Source organism: Rhinopithecus bieti, unplaced genomic scaffold (genome assembly GCF_001698545.2).
Source record: "Rhinopithecus bieti isolate Rb0 unplaced genomic scaffold, ASM169854v2 scaffold_1467, whole genome shotgun sequence".
Classification (NCBI taxonomy): Eukaryota; Metazoa; Chordata; class Mammalia; order Primates; family Cercopithecidae; genus Rhinopithecus; species Rhinopithecus bieti.
This window is the reverse complement of record NW_016803692.1, coordinates 3,984,730-4,003,063: the sequence shown is the minus strand read 5'-3', so window position 1 is coordinate 4,003,063 and position 18,334 is coordinate 3,984,730. Positions and strand designations below refer to the sequence as shown.

Here is an 18,334-nt window from a genome sequence, read left to right as displayed (position 1 = left end):
GGAAAAAACGTTCTTCCCAGTAAGAGTCTATTCTCAAATAGAGATATATTCCCTATTAAAATCAGTCTTAAAATAGAAAATACTTTAAAAAATAGTGAAAGACCTTAAAAAGGAAAAAAAGAAATTACTAAAAAGTACATGATCAACATGATTTACAGTTAGCTATCTTAAAAGTATGCTTTTTTATTCTAAAAATCCTATTTACAAAGTATGCTTACATCGCATTTTAAAAGACATGTATCAAATGTAAACAAATCATTACAGTCATTTTATAAAAAGATTCATATTTTTTAAAACATTTTTTGACATCATTAAAAATTAAAAGGCAATAAAGTGTCATTGTCGTGAAACAGTACGTGATCTTAAGGGAAGAAACATCTCACTAGAGTTTCCACAGGTTCCTTCTTCTTCTAACTGCAGGTCTGGCGGCAAAGGAGGAGCCCCTGGGTCCCCAGGTCTGGGAAGTGTAGTTGAAGAGAAGATGGTATTTTCAGTTCTGCCTACTTCTAGAACAGGCAAATTCAGAGAAGAATTAGTGGAAAAAAAGGGTGTTGTGCTGGATTCTCCTTCTGGATGGTACATGACAGTGGATGCCCTCAGTTTTTCAGAGAAATTACTCTCATTTGAATTTGATCTGGAGAGGTTGTTCGTGGCTCCATCTGGAAAAGGTTCACAGCTGCTACATTTTAGTCCTACAATAAAATTATTCATATGTAAATGAAAAAGTAACTAAAAAAAATGGAGTCACTGTCCATCTTGTGACTTGTTAAAGATTACAAGCTAGTTACCCCACGATCAAAATTTAAATAGCAATTTATAATTTCTGTCATAATCTATTTCAAATCTAATTTGCTTTTCTCAACAACCATGAAGTGTACTATTATTTGCATTTTCTAGATAAGAAAATAGTCTCATGGAAGTTAAACGACATGTTATAATTCTTATTTAAGGTACAGTGTACATATAAACTTAACCATCTAAAATTTCTTATAAAATAAGAAATAGCTTTCACAATAAATATTCTTTAGTATTCTGGTACAAAAAATATTAGCCAATAAAAACAAAATGTAAACAGGGCAGATGTTAAAATTCTATCTGTTGATCAATGGCAATGGCTAATTCTTGAATAATAGGATATCAGAAATAAAAGGAATTTCAGAGGTCACCTAGGATAGTCTCTTATTATTAAAGATGAGAGAAAAGGGCGGAGCATGGTGGCTCACACCTGTAATCCCAGCACTTTGGGAGGCCGAGGTGGGCAGAACATGAGGTCAGGAGTTTGAGATCAGCCTGGCCAACATGGCGAAACCCCGTCTCTACTAAAAATACAAAAATTAGCCAGGCGTGGTGGTGGGTGCCTGTAATCCCAGCTACTCTGGAGCCTGAAACAGGAGAATCGCTTGAACCTGGGAGGTGGAGGTTGCAGTGAGCTGAGATTGTGCCATTGCACTCCAGCCTGGGCAACAAGAGCAACACGGTCTTAAAAAAAAAAAAAAAAAAAGAAAAGAAAAAAAAAGGCACAGGACAGTTAAGTCATGCCCAACATTCCAGGACTACTTTGTGGGAAACTGAGAACTACAATTCAATAGATAACGTCCTGTTTCTCAACCTCATAGTTTACTCAAATGACAGTGGCTGTTCCCAACAGCTATGGTATGAATGTATCTGCCAAAATTTCACATGTTGGAAACTTGGTTGCCACTACAGCTGTGTTAGGAGTTGAGGCCTTTGGGAGGCAACAGGGTCATGAGCTCTGCCCTGGACTAATGACATTATCATGGGAATGGGTTACTTATTTTGGGAGTTCGACTCCTTTTTCTTCCCTTTCACACTCTTGCCCTCCCTCACTCTTCCATCTTCTGCCCTTCCACCACGGATGACCCTTGCCAGATGCTGACGCCATGGACTTGGACTTAACCAGCCTCCAGAACTGTAAGAAATGAATACATTTCTTTTCTTTATAAGTTACCCAGTCTCAAGTATTGCTATAGCAGAAAACAACTTAGATACCATCAAAGAATTTTATCACATCCATAGTTAACCATTATCCACAGGATTGAAAGAATAAACACAAATACAATTTACCCTTCTGTTAGGCTTAGCAAATATTCAACCTACAGGCACAGAAACCCTGAGTTGACAATTTTTAGGTAAAACCTGCATAGTCTATAAAGGACACTTACATGTCACTTCTTCCACTAGTTTTTCAACTTTACAATACAGTCAGCATGTCTATTCCATGCTATAGAAACTACTTTCTTAGATATGGCTCAGAAGGGAAAACCTGTCATGTGTCCCAGCAAGGGGACACTTATAGACTATGAGTTCCTTAAGGGCAGAACCCTAAATTATTCTTTTCTGTATCCCTAATGCCTAGAACAGCTGTAGAACGTCACATGCACATTTATGTGCTCTGGAGAGAGAGAGAGAGAGACAGCGAGGAACAGAGAAAGGAGGGGGTTGGGGATTTAAATTGTGTAGGCAATTCCACACAATATTCCAATCAATGAGTGTATATTCTGGAGTGAGAGTGAAATGGGACAGGTGAATTTGCTATTCTCTTAATGTTTCCATGCTTTCACATCTTGTCAGACTAGTTTCAAGTCATGAATATTTTATGCAACGTGATGCCTATAAACAAGTGCCAATTACTTCATCTTGTGATCAACTGGTGATCACAAGAAAAACTAGCAGAGTTGGACTTTTAAAATACTTTGCCTAAATACTGTTCTTTATGTGTGATGTACAGTATATTCAGAGATTACTCTTGAATAATTTTATATTCTGCTGACTTTAGAAACAAATCCTTATGTATACACGGATTTCATAATAGTTACGTTTTCCATAAATGGTATTAAATGAATACAAATACAGTATATTGACAGATATTCCACTTTTTCAATGTAATAAGGTCACATAAGGTAAAATAAATGCAAATTGAATATAATTTTGAAGTTTAAACTTTTTGAAAGCAAAATGATCATTTCTGGTTTTTTTTGTTTTGCTTTTTTGAGACAGGGTCTTGCTCTGTTGCCCAGACTGGAGTGCAGTAGCACAATCATGGCTCACTATAGCCTCAATGTCCCAGACTCAAGTGATCCTCCCACCTCAGCCTCCTGAGTAGCTGGAAACACAGGTATGCACCACCATGCCTGGCAAATTTTTTTTATTTTTTGTAGAGACAAGGTCTCGTTATATTGCCCAGGATGGTCTCAAACTCCTGACCTCAAGCAATCCTCCAGCCTTGGCCTCCTAAAATGTAGGCACCTGGCCTGCTCTGCATTTTTAAAAAGCATTATTACATTTAAATTAACTCTTAGATAAGTAAGATATCTTACCTTTCAGATGTTCTAGTTTTATATTTCTAAGTTTCAGCACTTCATCTGTAATCTTCTGTATCAGGAAGTTCTGTGTTTTTTCTCGCCGAATAGATTCAACAAGGGTGTCTAGACCTTTTGGGTTTTCCTGTAAGTAGTCTAACAATTTTCCAGCCCTTTTTCTACTTGATGTTCGACAAGAAATTTCTTCAGTGTCTTCTCTACTGAGTATTTTTTTTGCACGTAGATGATCAAAATGTCTCTCAGCTATGATTTTCTCACACAGGTATACACGTAAATTTTCTAAGGCCTAGAAGACATAAAATATGGTTCAATGTTATTTTATAACATCTAAGAAAATCACATAGGTGACTATTAGTTAGCAATCTTAACTGGTGTGAGATAATGTTCTAAAGTCAGGCGGCTCAGGCCTTCTAAAATGCATGCTAATTAAGATGAAGGTCCAAGTAGACACAAGTAGGTCCTAGACAGTCCTCACTGCTTTGATCTCACCTTCAAACCTAAAAACCAAGACCAGGCTGTTGTGAGGAGGGACCGGCTGAATCTAGAGGGCCTGGGTCCTTGGAAACAGGGAGGTCTGTTGAGGGCCATCTTCGGGAGTAAAGATGAGGGCAAAGATTACTGTACATTTTAGCTATCGGTTAGCAACGAGTCCAGAATTAGTCAGGACCAATAACTTAGTGAGAGGTCTCACAGTCTGTAACTTTCTCATGTTTGTTATTAATTACTCCATTTCCTTAGAGTAAAACTATTAAAAACAAAAAACAAAACCCTAAACTGAAAGAGCCCATATGTATCTGTCTTTGGGGTCCGCTGGAAAGACTACACTCTAACTCAGTGAATCGGTCTTGGTGGAAGGGAGATGGAAAGATGTGTGGGGAATAGTGAGTGTTGGAAAAATGAAAGAAATAAAGAAAAAGGACACCACAAAAAAGCAAACCTAGACTTGAGAAGTGCCTGAGAGCTTAATTAGCAGAAAACCCATGTTGATCTCAATAAATGGCATTAATAATTTGATATCGGTGACTGTATTTTAGCTCCTCTATTGACTAGATATACGATCTTGGGCAGGTAATTAACTCCTCTGTGCTTGTTTCCTCAGCTGACTGTTATATGAGGAATAAAGATAGGCAAAGTGCTTAGAAAAGTGCTTGGTACATAGTAAGTGATCAATATATGTTAGTAATGATGACAAAGGTAATGGAAGGCCAAGTACCCTAGTATATGATGTCAGGAAAGTAGGCTAGGTGAAGGGTTCCTTGGTCCACTGAAGTTCCACGTTTACTTGTTTGTTCACATGACAAACATTTTACATATCTTAATTCCTAATATGCCGAGTGCTGAGCACTGAGTATACAAAGATGAACAAGATTTGAATCCTACGTGCAAAGGGCTCATGGTCTAGGTGGGAAAACGATAAATATCACAGGCAATAATTATAAAACAATGTTATAGGGCCCAGAAAGAAAAGATTGTAGGTCAAATACTGGAAAAGCACAGAGTAAGCAAATAACTATGTCCAGGACCTGGTCCTTATCATATCTGGCATGGATTATTAACAATAGAAACCTAGCTGCACTTACTACCTCCTTCCCCCTCCTCAACATTTCTCCTTCAAGAGAAAATGGAAATCTGGAGTATTATATGAATTTTACTAAATTTGTTTTAAGGATCTCACTCTGTCGCCTAGGCTGGAGAGCAGTGGCTTGATCATAGCTCACTGCAGCCTGAAATCCCTAGACTCAAGTGATCTCCATCTCAGCCTCTTGAGTAGCTAGGACTACAGGTGTGAGGTACCATGCCCAGCTAATTTTTATTTTTATTTTTTTTGTAGAGGAGGGATCTTTGCTATATTACCTAGGCTGGTCTTGAACTCCTGGCCTTAAGTGATCCTCCCACCTTATCCTTCTGAGTTGCTGGGATTACAGGGGTGGGCCACTGTGCCCAGCAAATTCTAATATTGAAATTTTGTTAATTTAAAAACAATTTTAAAAACAATGTTCTGCCCTGTCTTAAAGGATAAAGTTCCTTTACGTTGCAGAATAGTAGAGAAGTTAAGAGCATGGCTCTAAAGTTGGACCAACCTCAGTTCAAATCTTGAATCTAGTACTCACCCTTGTGAGAGCTGGCCCAAGTTACTTCACCACTCCAAGCTTCAGGTATGTTATTGATAAAATAAGGATTAAAAACTTAACTCACAGGACATCAAGGAGGACTAAATGCAAATACTATATATGAAGCTCACGCATAGCCTCTGTACACAGTAAGTAATAATAACTAATTAGGGAAGACAAAGTTCATTGATAATATGGCTCCTGCCTACCTCTCCAACTTAATCTATCACTACCTTTGTCCTGAAAGTTTATGCTCTACCTAAAACTATCTGTCTCTCTACATTTTCTTATGTATTTTTTGTCTTCTTTTCTTTTATCAGACCCTAAAGCCCCCATTCGTCCTTTAAGATTTAGGTCAGTGGTCATCTTCTTTGGAAAGGTTTACCTAACTCCCCAGAATGAGTTAGGCACCCCCTCCTCTGTCCTTGTAGCACCTTGTGTATACATTTCACCTTTCTATACACCAGGACTCCACTTCTTTCACCTTATCTCAAAATTCATTTCCAGATACTTCCATTCCTGCCCCAGTATTCTTCTTGAAGTCACCAACGACCCCCTTATTGACAAATCTTTTCCATCTTCATTTTATTTTTCAGCTGCATAAACACAGTTGACTACTCCCTCCCTGAAACAATAAAATTGTTACATGAATACCACACTCTCCTGGTTTTCTTCCCATCTCTGTGGACACAAGTTTTCAATCACTTTCTTTCTTTTTTGTTACCCTACTTTCAAGCTAACAATTCACCTTTTAAAACTCTTTTCTTTAAAGGTTTTTAAACCATTTTTCTCTTCTAGCTCTCAGCTTTCTAGGTAAAATCATTCCATCCCACACTTACATTTCTAGCTCAGATCTCTCTTCTGATCTTTAACTTTGCAGATGTAATTGCTGATAGGACATTTCCATGTACTAATCTAATTATATCCTCTTCCTCAACTCCCACCTTCAATCCATCACCAGGTCCTATCCTTTCTAGTTCAGAAATTGCATCTGGAATTCTCCTGCTCCATCCATCTCCACTACCTTCACCCTGATCCAAATCACCATCATCTTTCATCTCTATAGATTCCAACAGCCTGGTCACTGGCTTCCCTGTTCTTATTCTTGTTCTCCTCAGTCCATGAAACAGGCAGAGGGATCTTTAAACAATACAATTCTTCAACATGTCTCTACATTACTTGGGGGGGAAAAAATGCCAAATACTTTATTTACTAAAAGGCTCTTCATGAAAATGGCTCTAGCCCACCTTCCTAACTTCACTTCAGATTACCCTCTGCCTTCCTCTGATTTCCCCAAGTCACCAAGGTCTTGTATGTCTTAGGTCCTTGATAAATTCTATTCTGCCTAGAATGCTCTTCCCTCAGTTCTGTCAAATCTTTCAGGAATCAGTTTAAATGTAACCTCTCCTGACCATCCCATCTCAAGTCGATTTCCCCTACTATTGTCTTAGCACTGTTTGATTCCTTCATAGTAATTGCCATAATAAAAACAAATATATTTATTTATTTTAAACTCTAACATCTCTGTTTGAAGCAGACAGCTACAAGGTATGTTTTAGCCAACACTGTATATTCTGCACTTACCAGAGCACCAAGCAGTTAATGTTTCAGATGAATGTAAAACTCACTGCACTTATTTTGTGATTTAAAACGATTCCCCTCAAGAAACCGAGCTCTTTTCAAGTTAGGATTGTGTCTTCATTTTTAATTTTTGAACTGTTAAAACCAACCACAGTATCAGCTTCACAGTAGCATGTAATCTATATTTATTAAACTGAACTAAATCCAACCAACACAATGAGGCAAATAACTAGATAGGAGAAGGGGGAGACACTAAAGAAGTGGGAGGTCCCAAGGCGAAGGGTGGTAGCACACCATTCATCAGGAAAGGCAATGCAGCAGCAATAGCAGGCAACTTTGGGAAAAGGATAATAAAAAATTCAATTTTTTGACAAGGTGAGCAATCTGTAGGATACAAAAGTAGATTTCCGGTAGACATTTGGAAATAAGGACCTAGAGTGGAGAGAGAGAGAAGTCCAAATATGTGCATAATTTTAAAACTAAGATCAGAAGACATTTTGAAAATATCATGAAAAAAACCTCAAAGAAAAAAGCATGCACGGCCGGGCGCGGTGGCTCAAGCCTGTAATCCCAGCACTTTGGGAGGCCGAGACGGGCAGATCACGAGGTCAGGAGATCGAGACCATCCTGGCTAACACGGTGAAACCCCGTCTCTACTAAAAAATACAAAAAACCAGCCGGACGAGGTGGCGGGCGCCTGTAGTCCCAGCTACTCGGGAGGCTGAGGCCGGAGAACGGCGTAAACCCCGCGGGGCGGACCTTGCGTGGAGCCTGGAGATCCCGGCCAACTGCACTCCAGCCCGGGCGACAGAGCTAGACTTCCCGTCCTCAAAAAAAAAAAAAAAAAAAAAGCATGCACATAGTTTCTTTTATAGACCTTTTAAAACCCATCCATGGTTTCCTCAAGGTTATGCATTTCTGATATAGGCGTAAAACGAAATCCTGAAGATAGATAACATCAATGAACTGACAGACAAAAACAAAGACCTGGAAGCCCCTCTTCACTTCTGTACTTGTATACAGATCTTATTTCCTTCCACTTGTAATTTCTCAGTTCCTGTTTTATTAGCTGTAAAATGGGAATGGCAATTATCTTCTTTAGAGGTTGTTGTGAAGGTTAAGTGGGAACATTGTAAACTGTGTGACACAGCATCTGGAACATAGGAGGACTAGCTCTTGGAAGTTCAAGGTTTTACTGGCACTCACCATGAATAAGACAACATTTATTCTACAGTAGTTATTTATGTTCCATTCTTATCTCAACTAGAATGTAAAGTAGGAAACTGATCTTCATTTTTCTGTATCCTTCCAGACCCAAGGCCAGTGCTTTCCATATAGTAAGTGCTCCATAAATCTCTGTTGAATGAGGAAACTAAGCACAACTCCCAGTCACATCCAGTTTCCTTCTGCTGGTGAGTCACACCAATTGTGAGTACAGTGTAATAAAGCTTACGGGGAAGAGGAAGGGATTTGAAGTGGATGAACATTTAAAAAGTTGCCATCCTGTCCAGTTCACCAAAATGACTTTGTGCAAGTACTGCAGTGTTCAGTAAGAACACGTTTCATGTTGAGTTTGTTTTTAATTTGAATTCATGTAACGTATTTTAGTGATACTCATACAGGTCTCACCTGGCAAAGCAAACGCAAAGAAAAAAGAATGTCCTATCTCAACAAAGCCATTCGTTACAAATAAATATGAAGGTTTATGTAGTTCTGCACCATCCGAGAAGAGCATAATTTAGCTACTGAATATTTTCGACGTTTACCTGTACATTAATTTTCAGCTACGTGTATTCACTCCCCCAACCCCAATTTAAATATGTGGGCGTCTGCTTACTAGGGGAATTCCAGGTTGTGCTTTCAGCTGTTGAGCTTCCTCAAGCCCCTATGCAAAAGAGCTTCACATTTTGGTCCACTGCTTGGGATCCTTCACCTGGTACAGCCTTCGCTCCAGGCTGAGAGAGCAGCCTAGGCAGCCTGACTCAAGGATGAATCTGAGCCACCGGTCCATGACGAAGCAGCTCCAAGAACACAGTGTGGGGAAAAGCATGAGGGGATGGGTGAGGAGTGGGCAAGAATCAAAACTCCACTGGGCAATAAAGCCCAAGCTCTGCGTTTAGCGACGTAAAACCTGGATTGACAGGTCACTGGAGGACCACTGCCACCAAGGTCCCTCGGATGCAGGGCTCGCCACAGTCTTCCTGTGCTAGGACTTTCCGCTCCTCGGACCTGGAGGATCCTCCTTGTCCTCGGACTCCAGGCTTCCGCTTCCCTTGCCCGCTGGGCTGCAGCCCGCACCCGCCCGCCCTGGGCACAGTTGCGTTACTCACGTCCTTCTTCACTTCAGTGAGGTCCTCCTCGGTGAGGGACGGCGCGGTGGGCTCCATGGTGGAGGCGGGAGATGGCGCTTCTTCCGGGTCCGGGAGCTCGAGCTGCGCCGCCCCGCCCTGGCTGGGGGCTTCGGTCTCCGGGTAATGGGGGAGAAGAAGAGGAGGCAGAGTGGGTTGCGAGAAAGGCGGCCGCCCCTTCGGGAACAGATGGACTCCGGGGTCAAACCGTAGCGCTTCCGGCCCCGCCTCTGGGGTCGACGGCGCCGCAAACCTACGCGTAGCGACGCGCAGTTCGGAGTAGTGTTCCTTCCCTCTCTTAGAGGCTCAGGCGCAGGGACCGCCCCGCGGCGCGTCCCTTGGCAGAGCCCGCCCTGTCTCTGCGGCAGCCTATTGGCGCCAGCCCGCGAGCCGCTCCTGTTCCCGCCCCCGACCGGAGCCTTTCGGGTGGCTCCACCCACAACGGGCGTTTTCTCAAGCCACGCCTGCGCAGGTCGTGGGTAAGTGCCCCTGGTTAGCTTCCTCATAAGGCATCGTTTCCGTGGGTGGGGTCCGTCAGTACCCAGGCAGCTGGCACTCTCAGCCTTTGCTGCCTGCTCACTTCGGGGGAGTCTGGTCTGGGCTTGTCAGTACCTTCGGGTTCCTCCCCTTTTCCCAGACCCTGCCCCACAATTTCCTGTTGCTATGTTTGCCGGTTACTGTTTCGGTCACACACGAACGCACTCATGCACACATACACATGCATACACACAAACAGCCTAACTACTAAAGAAATTTTTGAAAGAAAAAAAGAAAGCACCTACAATCCTACCACTTTAACACCTAATTTAATGTTTGCATACTTTTTGGTCACTGTTCATTATAAACCTAATTTTTCCTCATTAATCTGTGTAATGGAGATAGATATGCTTACATTTCAGGGCTGCTGGGATCATATATAAAGTTCTTAAAGGTAGTTGGCACACAGTATGCACTCAACTGATTATTTACTTGTTTATTGAGACAGGATCTCACTCTGTTGCCCAGCCTGGAGTGTAGTGGTGCGATCTGGGCTCTCTGCAGCCTCCACTTCCACGGCTCAAGTGATCCTTCCACCTCAGCCACCAAATAGCAGGGACTCCATGCGTGCACCACCAACCAGCCCAGGTAATTTTTTTGTATTTTTTATAGAGATGGAGTTTCGCCATGTTGCCCAGGTTGGTCTCAAACTCCTGGGCTTAAGCCATCCACCCGCCTTGGCTTCCCAAAGTGCAGGGACTATAGGCATGAGCCACCCGGCTCATCCTACTCAAACATTTATTGAGTCCTCACTAATATGTTCTAGGCAACTTATACTATGAGTCCTCCATTTTATAGGGGGAGACTGATGAAGACACGACTATCCCCAGACCATATTCTAACTAGTATGGTGCTGTGTAAAAAGCAACCTGAGAAGTGTGGATGACAAGCTACAGGTAGGGCCCTGGGCCCAAGACGGTCGCTTGGACAACATGCTAAATAAACTATAAATAAACTCGATGGTATTTGAAGCTATAAGAGTAGATAAAAATGACAGGAGGACCAAGGACAAACTTGGGAAAGCCAATGTTTAAGGAAAGGGAAAGCAAAACACACACACACACACACACACACACACACACAAACAATGTAACCAGAGCCACAAAAACTAGAATCACAGCACAGGGATTCTGATGTTTACATTATGTCCTGTTTCCATGTTGACACATTATACAAGGACAGTATTTTTTCTGATTGCTTAATTGTTCATCATCTTCCATCTGATTTACTTAACCATTCATCCTTTCATTTAACAAATGTTTTTTGAATGTCCACTATGTGCCAGACACTGTTCTAGGTGCTAGGAAAACAGCTGTGAACAAAACCAATAAAAATCCCTTTCCTCATGGAATTTATATTCTAGCGTAAGTGTGTTTGGGGCAGAAGAGGTAGGCACTTGAAAAATTTTATCTAAGTTTATTTATTTATTTATTTGGAGACAGACTCTCACTCTGTCACGTGGGCTGGAGTGCAGTGGCACGATCTCGGCTCACTGCAACCTCTGCCTCCCAGATTCAAGTGATTCTCCTGCCTCAGCCTCCTGAGTAGCTGGGATTACAGTCGTGTGCTACCACGTCCGGCTATATCTAAGTTATTTTTATTTTTATTTTTTGAGACGGAGTCTCGCTCTGTCTCCCGAGCTGGAGTGCAGTCGCCGGATCTCAGCTCACTGCAAGCTCCGCCTCCTGGGTTTAGGCCACTCTCCTGCCTCAGCCTCCCGAGTAGCTGAGACTACAGGCGCCTGCCACCTGGCCCGGATAGCTTTTTGTATTTTTTTAGTAGAGACAGGGTTTCACCGTGTTAGCCAGGATGGTCTCAAACTCCTGACCTCGTGATCTGCCCGTCTCGGCCTCCCAAAGTGCTGGGATTACAGGCTTGAGCCACCTCGCCCGGCCAAGTTATTTTTAAAAATTAATTAATTAATTTTTTTGAGACAGAGCCTCACTCTGTTGCCCAGGCTGGAGTGCAATGGCACCATCTCGGCTTACTGCAACCTCTGCCTCCTGGGTTCAAGCAATTCTCCTGCTTCAGCCTCCTGAGTAGCTGGGGCTCCAGGTGCATGCCACCACGTCCGGCTAATTTTTGTACTTTTAGTAGAGATGAGGTTTCATCACGTTGGCCAAGTTTGTTTTAAACTTCTGACCTCAGGTGATCTGCCCGCCTCAGCCTCCCAAAGTGCTGGGATTACAGGCGTGATCCCCATGCCTGCCTATATCTAAGTTATTTAATTTATTAGAAGATGATAAATGCTAAGAGGAAAAAATAAAACAGGGAAGTAGGATGAGACTGTATGGATTGGTTAAAGTTTAAACTAGAGTGGTCATGACCTCACTGCTCACTTTGGGAGAGTCTGCTCTCGGCTTGTCAATACCAAGATAAGGGATTTCATTTATGCTTAAAGGAAGTGAGAGAGTGAGCTGTGTGGATATAAGGAGAGAGCATTATGAGTACAGCCGGCAACCAACAAAAATGCTCAGTGTAACTGGAAGGAGATGAATTCCTTGTGTGCCGAGTCATTAGTGTGCTGAGTCAGACTGGAAGCCACTGGAAGGTTCTGAGTAGAGTGACATGATCTGATTTGTGATTTGAAAGGAAGCAATTTTACTTTTGTGCTAAGGGGAAAGAAGATGGAAGAGGGAAAACCATTTAGGGAGTTACTGCTTTATCCAGGCCCCAGAGGTTGTGGTTCAGACCAGGGTGGAGCAGTGAGGGTGGTGGGAGAATTTTGAAATGAAGCAAGGAAGCAGTTTGATTTCATTTTGAAAGGATCACCCTGGCTGCTAAGTGGAGAGTAGATGGCGGGGGCAAGGGCAGAAACAGAGACTGGGTGGAGGCTACCACAATGTCAGGTTCATGACTGCACCAAATGTCATGCTTGGGGTCAGGTTCCAGCCCATGCTGAGGTCTAAGGGGAGTGGGTGGATGAGCAGAAAGAACACTCAGGGGACCATAGGCAGGTGAAAGATATTTTACTCAGCAGCAGCTCTCGTCAACAGCTTTCTTACACTAGCTCTCCACACTGTCCACCCTGTCTCAGCTGCTTAGACTGGTGGCTCCCCCACACAGCTGCGTGGCTGACTCTCCCTTGCTTTCAGGGTCAGCAGCTTAACTCTTTCTCTCTCTGGGCACAAGCAAGCCGAGCTGTGTCCTGGCTCCCCACTGTCAGTCTCCAAGATGGACACCTCTGGCTCTCTCTCTCTCTGTGGGTGCCAGCACGTCTGCACAGTGTCAATGGGCAATTATACCTTTTACAGACAATAGTGGCTGAGAGCCAAGGGATGGCCTTCCCCATGTAGTGGCTACAAAGCTGTGATAACAAGTGGAGTTATGCGCCTGCGCTCTAAACTCGCTGAGTCCCCGTGGATGTTTACCTTGGCCTGTCCTTGACCAAACCACAGCCATGTTCCTTACACACAGCCATCCAGGCACAGCTTAGGGTGGTGTGAACGGGGTGGGGGCAGTGGTGAGCACTCCCCACTGACACCTTAAATCGTTCCCAAGTGTTCATTGTTATTAAAAAATTGTCATAGAATTTACATATTTTCATCAGTTTTCCTTTCAAATTATCATTGCCTTTGCATAAATTCCCGGAACCAGGAGTACAAAATCCAAGGAAATAAATATTTTATGGCTTTTCGTATATATTTTTGCAGGTGCTCTCCAAAAGGGTTGTTTTGGTCTATCTGTGTGTGAGAATGAACTGTTTTTACCACAGATCAGTTCTGCTGATGAAGGAGAGGATTCACCCATCAAAGCAAGTGAATTGAATGCTGCCAATTTAATGCACTCATTTTGAGGTTGCTATTGCACTGTTGTTCTTTTTTAAAGGAAACATTTTAAGCCCACCAAACTATAAAGAATATTACAAACACCCTACGCTCACTGCCAAGATGGAACAGACATTGATATATTGCCACATTTGCTTGTTATGGCTTTTGATTACCAAATGTTAGTGGCAGACATCTTTGATTCTTGAACATTCTTCCATGCCCTTACTATACATCTGAGTCTTTCTCTTTCCTTGACCATCATTTCATTTCTGACACCTCCAACCCTTTTCTATTCTCAGTATTCATTCCCTTATTTATTTAGTCAACTAAAAAGTTAAGTGCTCTGTGTTAGAATTGGGAGTTACAGAATAAGGATCAGGGATTGGGTGGGACTGAATGAGGATTACAGGAGTTTTTTTATAGCTGAAAGAGTAATATTTTGCTTTTCAGACTATGTGTCAATGTTCCCAAGATGAATTGCCTATAGCTTAAAAAGCCACATCTGACTACCACGTGCTTAATCACAGAGCTCGTTTGTGGCAGGCTTTGCAACTCCCCATCCTTCTTGCTTTTTAATGCATCACAATTCTTTCATTAGTAAACTAATTTTCCTCTTTCTGCTAAATCACAGGGTCTGTCTAACAATGAAGTTTGGGCATAGTTTCAAGAAAACAGCCCTGCCCATCCACTACCTTGCAATAATCCTACTTCTTCCTCATCCCTTAACACAGCCTCCATACCACCTCAACTTCTAGGTACTCCATCTGCCTCCTACTGTGAAATAGAAGGCACCTGAGAAATGTGCTATGAGGGATACGGTTTAGGTGCTACAAGCATAAGGCTGCATAACATCGTGGTACAGATGAGATATCATTAAGAATGAGGATGTCTGATATCTGACAGACAATGTATTAGTTTCCTAGGGCCATCATACCAAATTACCAAAAACAAGGTGGCTTAACAGATATTTATTCTCTCACAGTTCTGGAGGCTGGAAGTCCAAAATTGGCAGTGCCATGCTCTCTCTGAAGCCACGAGGGAGGATTCTTTCCTTGCCTCTTCCTCACTTCTGGTGACTTCTGGAAATCCTTGGCATTCCTCAGCTTGTGGTGGCATCCCTCCCACCCCAGCCTCCATCTTCACATGACCTTCCTCTCTGTGTCTCCTCCTGTGTTTCTGTGTCCACGTTTCCTTCTTTTTAAAACACCAGTCACTGGATTTAGGGCCCACCCTAATTCAGTACGACCTTACCTTAACTTGATTACATCTGTAAAGACACCTTTTTTTATTCTTTTGAGACGGTCTTTCTCTGTCACCCAGACTGGAGTACAGTGGCACAGTCACGGCTCATGGCAGCCTCAGTTTCTGGGCTCAAGCAGTCCTCCTCCTTAGCCTCCCAAGTAGCTGAGAATACAGACATATGCCACCATGCTCAGCTATTTTTTTTTAATTTTTACTTTTGTAGAGACAGTGTCTTGTTATGTTGGCCAGGCAGGTTTCCAATTCCTGGGCTCAAACGATCCTCCTGCCTCAGCCTCCCAAATTGCTGGGATTATAGGCATAAGCCACCATGCCAGCCAAAGACTCTATTTTGAAATAAGTTCACATTCCGCGTTCCAGTAGATGTGAATTTTGGGGAGATGCTATTCAAGTCAGTACAGCTGAATTCTAGATTTGCCGATTATTAGCTGTAGGATCTTGGATCAATTAGTAAGTATGCAATAAAGATAGTGATAATAAGAATTCAGAGGTAGGGAAGAGGAAACCATTCTGACCGATAAAACAACATGAAAGAGGAGTTCACCCAGTATTTAAGCTGGGTGGGAGGGTTTTAACGTGGAGCTTTAACTGCTTATTGATTATTTATTCCATACTTCCTGTCAGATGTCAGATGCTGTATTGAGGAACAAATTCTATTCCAGGTGGTTGTGGAATTGTAAATTATGGATTATACATTTTCTGTAAATGGTTGGAAGAAAAAAGTGGCCAATTCCGAGACAGACACTCTTAGGTTTTAATGGCAAGATACTATGTGGTGAAATTCAGATGTTTAGCACAGGGACGGGGGTCCTGTCTCTAGGAATGGCTCTTGGCTTAGGAAGGAAAGACCAGGAAAGTGTAGGGTGGTGGTCGTGGACCTGAGAAAATGCTCTGACAATATTTGCTAGTGCACCCCAACACTAGGACATTGCTGGGACTGATGAGGGAACCAGAGATAACTGATCATTCCCTTTGCCTTCCCCCTAGAAGACTGGTTTAAAGAGCGCAGGCAGGCACCTGCTATAAGTCCTGAATGTTTGGAGGTTGCATACCAATATACCAGCATCGGGATATTGGAGGAGGGGCTAGATCTCCCAGTCTTACAACTCCCTGGGAAGAAATAATCATTAGCAGTTTATTTCACATTCACTCTGAGCCAAGAACTTTACATCTGTGGTGGGAATTTAATGCCTATAACAGTCCTTACAGGTAGGCTTTATTATCCTTACTTTAGAGATGAGAAATCTGAAGCTTAGAAACAAGGTTTGCCCAAGTTCATTCTCCCACCAAGTAGCAGAACTGGGATTCCAGTACAGCCTTGATAATAAGGCCACTGTTCTTAATTATTAGCTGTAGACTGAGCTAAGTGCTTCAGGACATAATGATTCAGAAGAAGCTAGGATGCTTGAGCATTCTCTGAATCATTATATCCTGAGCCTCACAAATGGGTGTATCTGCTCCAGCTTAGGATTCATGAAGGGCAATGTGCAACAATGAGAGTAGGTGAAGACTGGCAATGTTAACTAATGCAAGTCTCAGAAAGAGGAATATGATATTTGCAAACTCCAGGTGGGGTTTGATGGCAAGCATAATTCCAGAAAATAACTTTTTTTTTTTTTTTTGAGACAGGGTCTTGCTCTGTTGCCCAGGCTGGAGTGCAGTGTTGCAATCTTAGTGATGGCATGGGTGGCCCGTCTGGAGTGACTGCTGTCATGACACTGGCTGCGGGGCGGGGGGGGGGCGGGGGGCCGTGGCCAGGGCTGTGAGCTCAACAGAGCTGGGAGGAGCCGGGAACTGTGGAAGCCCTGCCCACTTCCGAGCTGGCAGGGCGGGAGCCTTGTGCTCCGCCGGTGCAGCTTCAGCTGCCCAGGCACAGCCCCAGACCTGGACATCTCTGTGCTCTTGGGGGCCAGAATCAGGCAGGTCCCCTGCCCTACAGGCACAGCTGCAGCCATCTAGCCACGGCTGTGGACCTGGGCATCTCTTGGGGGATGACTTCTGACCCTGCCCCTGCAGGCTCAGAAGTGCCTGCTCCTGCTGCCTGGCTTCTCCCCCACTCCCGGTGCCCACTCTGATTTTGGAGCAAAGTTGAGGCCAAGCCCAGGCCCTGTTGCAACCCAGCTGGGTGTACGCATGCTCAGAGCAGCACTGACATGCCAGCCCCCTGCCGCCTTGGCTCCCCTCCAGGCTTTGGGCACTGATGAGCACAGGAGAGAGACAGAGGGAGCACTGAGGGTGGCTCAGCGTGGGCCTGCAGGCACCCCTCAGCACAAATAGCTTGGGCAGTGGCAGGAGGCAAACAGGCTCCTGGGCAGAAAGGGGCAGGTCCCTGGTGAAGCCTCACCTTCAAGCCAGGGATGGCCTAAAGCCTGGTGGTGGGGCTGATGGGCCAGAATGGGAACTTATGGTGCTATTTTCAGGCCCGCCCATGGCCACCCATGAACCAATCAGCATGCACTTCCTCCCCTCTGAAGCCCATAAAAATCCCTGGATTCAGCCAAACTCCGATGACCAGATGACCTGCCTTTGGAGAGGAGCTACGTTCTCCAGGATCTCCTCTCTGCTGAGAGCTGGGCATAAGTTGGGACTACCAGCTGCAGAGAGGAGCTGCCCACTCTAGGGTCTCCAGCTCAAAAAAAAAAAAAAAAGAATGACCTCCGATTCAGTCACTCATTCAACATGTGTTTACAGAACACCTAGCATATGTCAGACTCTGTTCTAGGAGCAGCATTGAAAAGTAGATAAAATACTGGCCTCACTGGAGTTACACCCTAGTTGAATAATAATAGATTAAACATGAAACACTAAAATAATAGATTGCATATGCCCTGTTGTCATAGCCAGCCCTTTCCAAGGCAAAACCCCAGTAAAACCAGATTAGGAAATTAGGGGAAGAATAAAGGAGAAAATAACAACTTCTGACCCTTCAGGCCAAGCTCTTCCTCATCTAGCAGAGATGCCCAAGATACAAGTGGCTCTGGCAGTGTGAATACAGCGACTTAGAGTTGGGCACACTCAAAATCACTAGACCAAGCCAAGCACCATGGCTCATGCCTATAATCCTAGCATCTAGGAGTGAAATGGCTGGGTTGCGTGGTAACGATATTTAATTTCTTGAGGAGCAGTGGTAGTTTTTTTTTTTTTTTTTGAGACAGAGTCTCGCTCTGTTGACCAGGCTGGAGTGCGGTGGTGCGATCTCCACTCACTGCAAGCTCCGCCTCCCGGGTTCACGCCATTCTCCTGCCTCAGCCTCCCGTGTAGCTGGGACTACAGGCTTCCGCCACTGCGCCTGCTGATTTTTGTATTTTTAGTAGAGGCGGGGTTTCACTGTGTTAGTCAGGATGGTCTCGATCTCCTGACCTTGTGATCCGCCCGTCTCGGCCTCC

General features: G+C 43.6%; 1 protein-coding gene across 1 annotated transcript; it reads right to left on the bottom strand.

Annotated features, from left to right (window-relative positions):
* Positions 1-151: 151 nt before the first annotated feature.
* Positions 152-9,978, bottom strand: BCL10 (BCL10 immune signaling adaptor). The gene is made up of 3 exons (XM_017851171.1): positions 9,364-9,978; positions 3,339-3,627; positions 152-692 (listed from the first exon to the last, which is right to left on the bottom strand). Exons 1-3 carry the CDS (start codon positions 9,418-9,420, stop codon positions 337-339), a joined length of 702 nt encoding a protein of 233 aa, XP_017706660.1. The 5' UTR covers positions 9,421-9,978; the 3' UTR covers positions 152-336.
* Between the last annotated feature and the right edge of the window lie 8,356 nt (positions 9,979-18,334).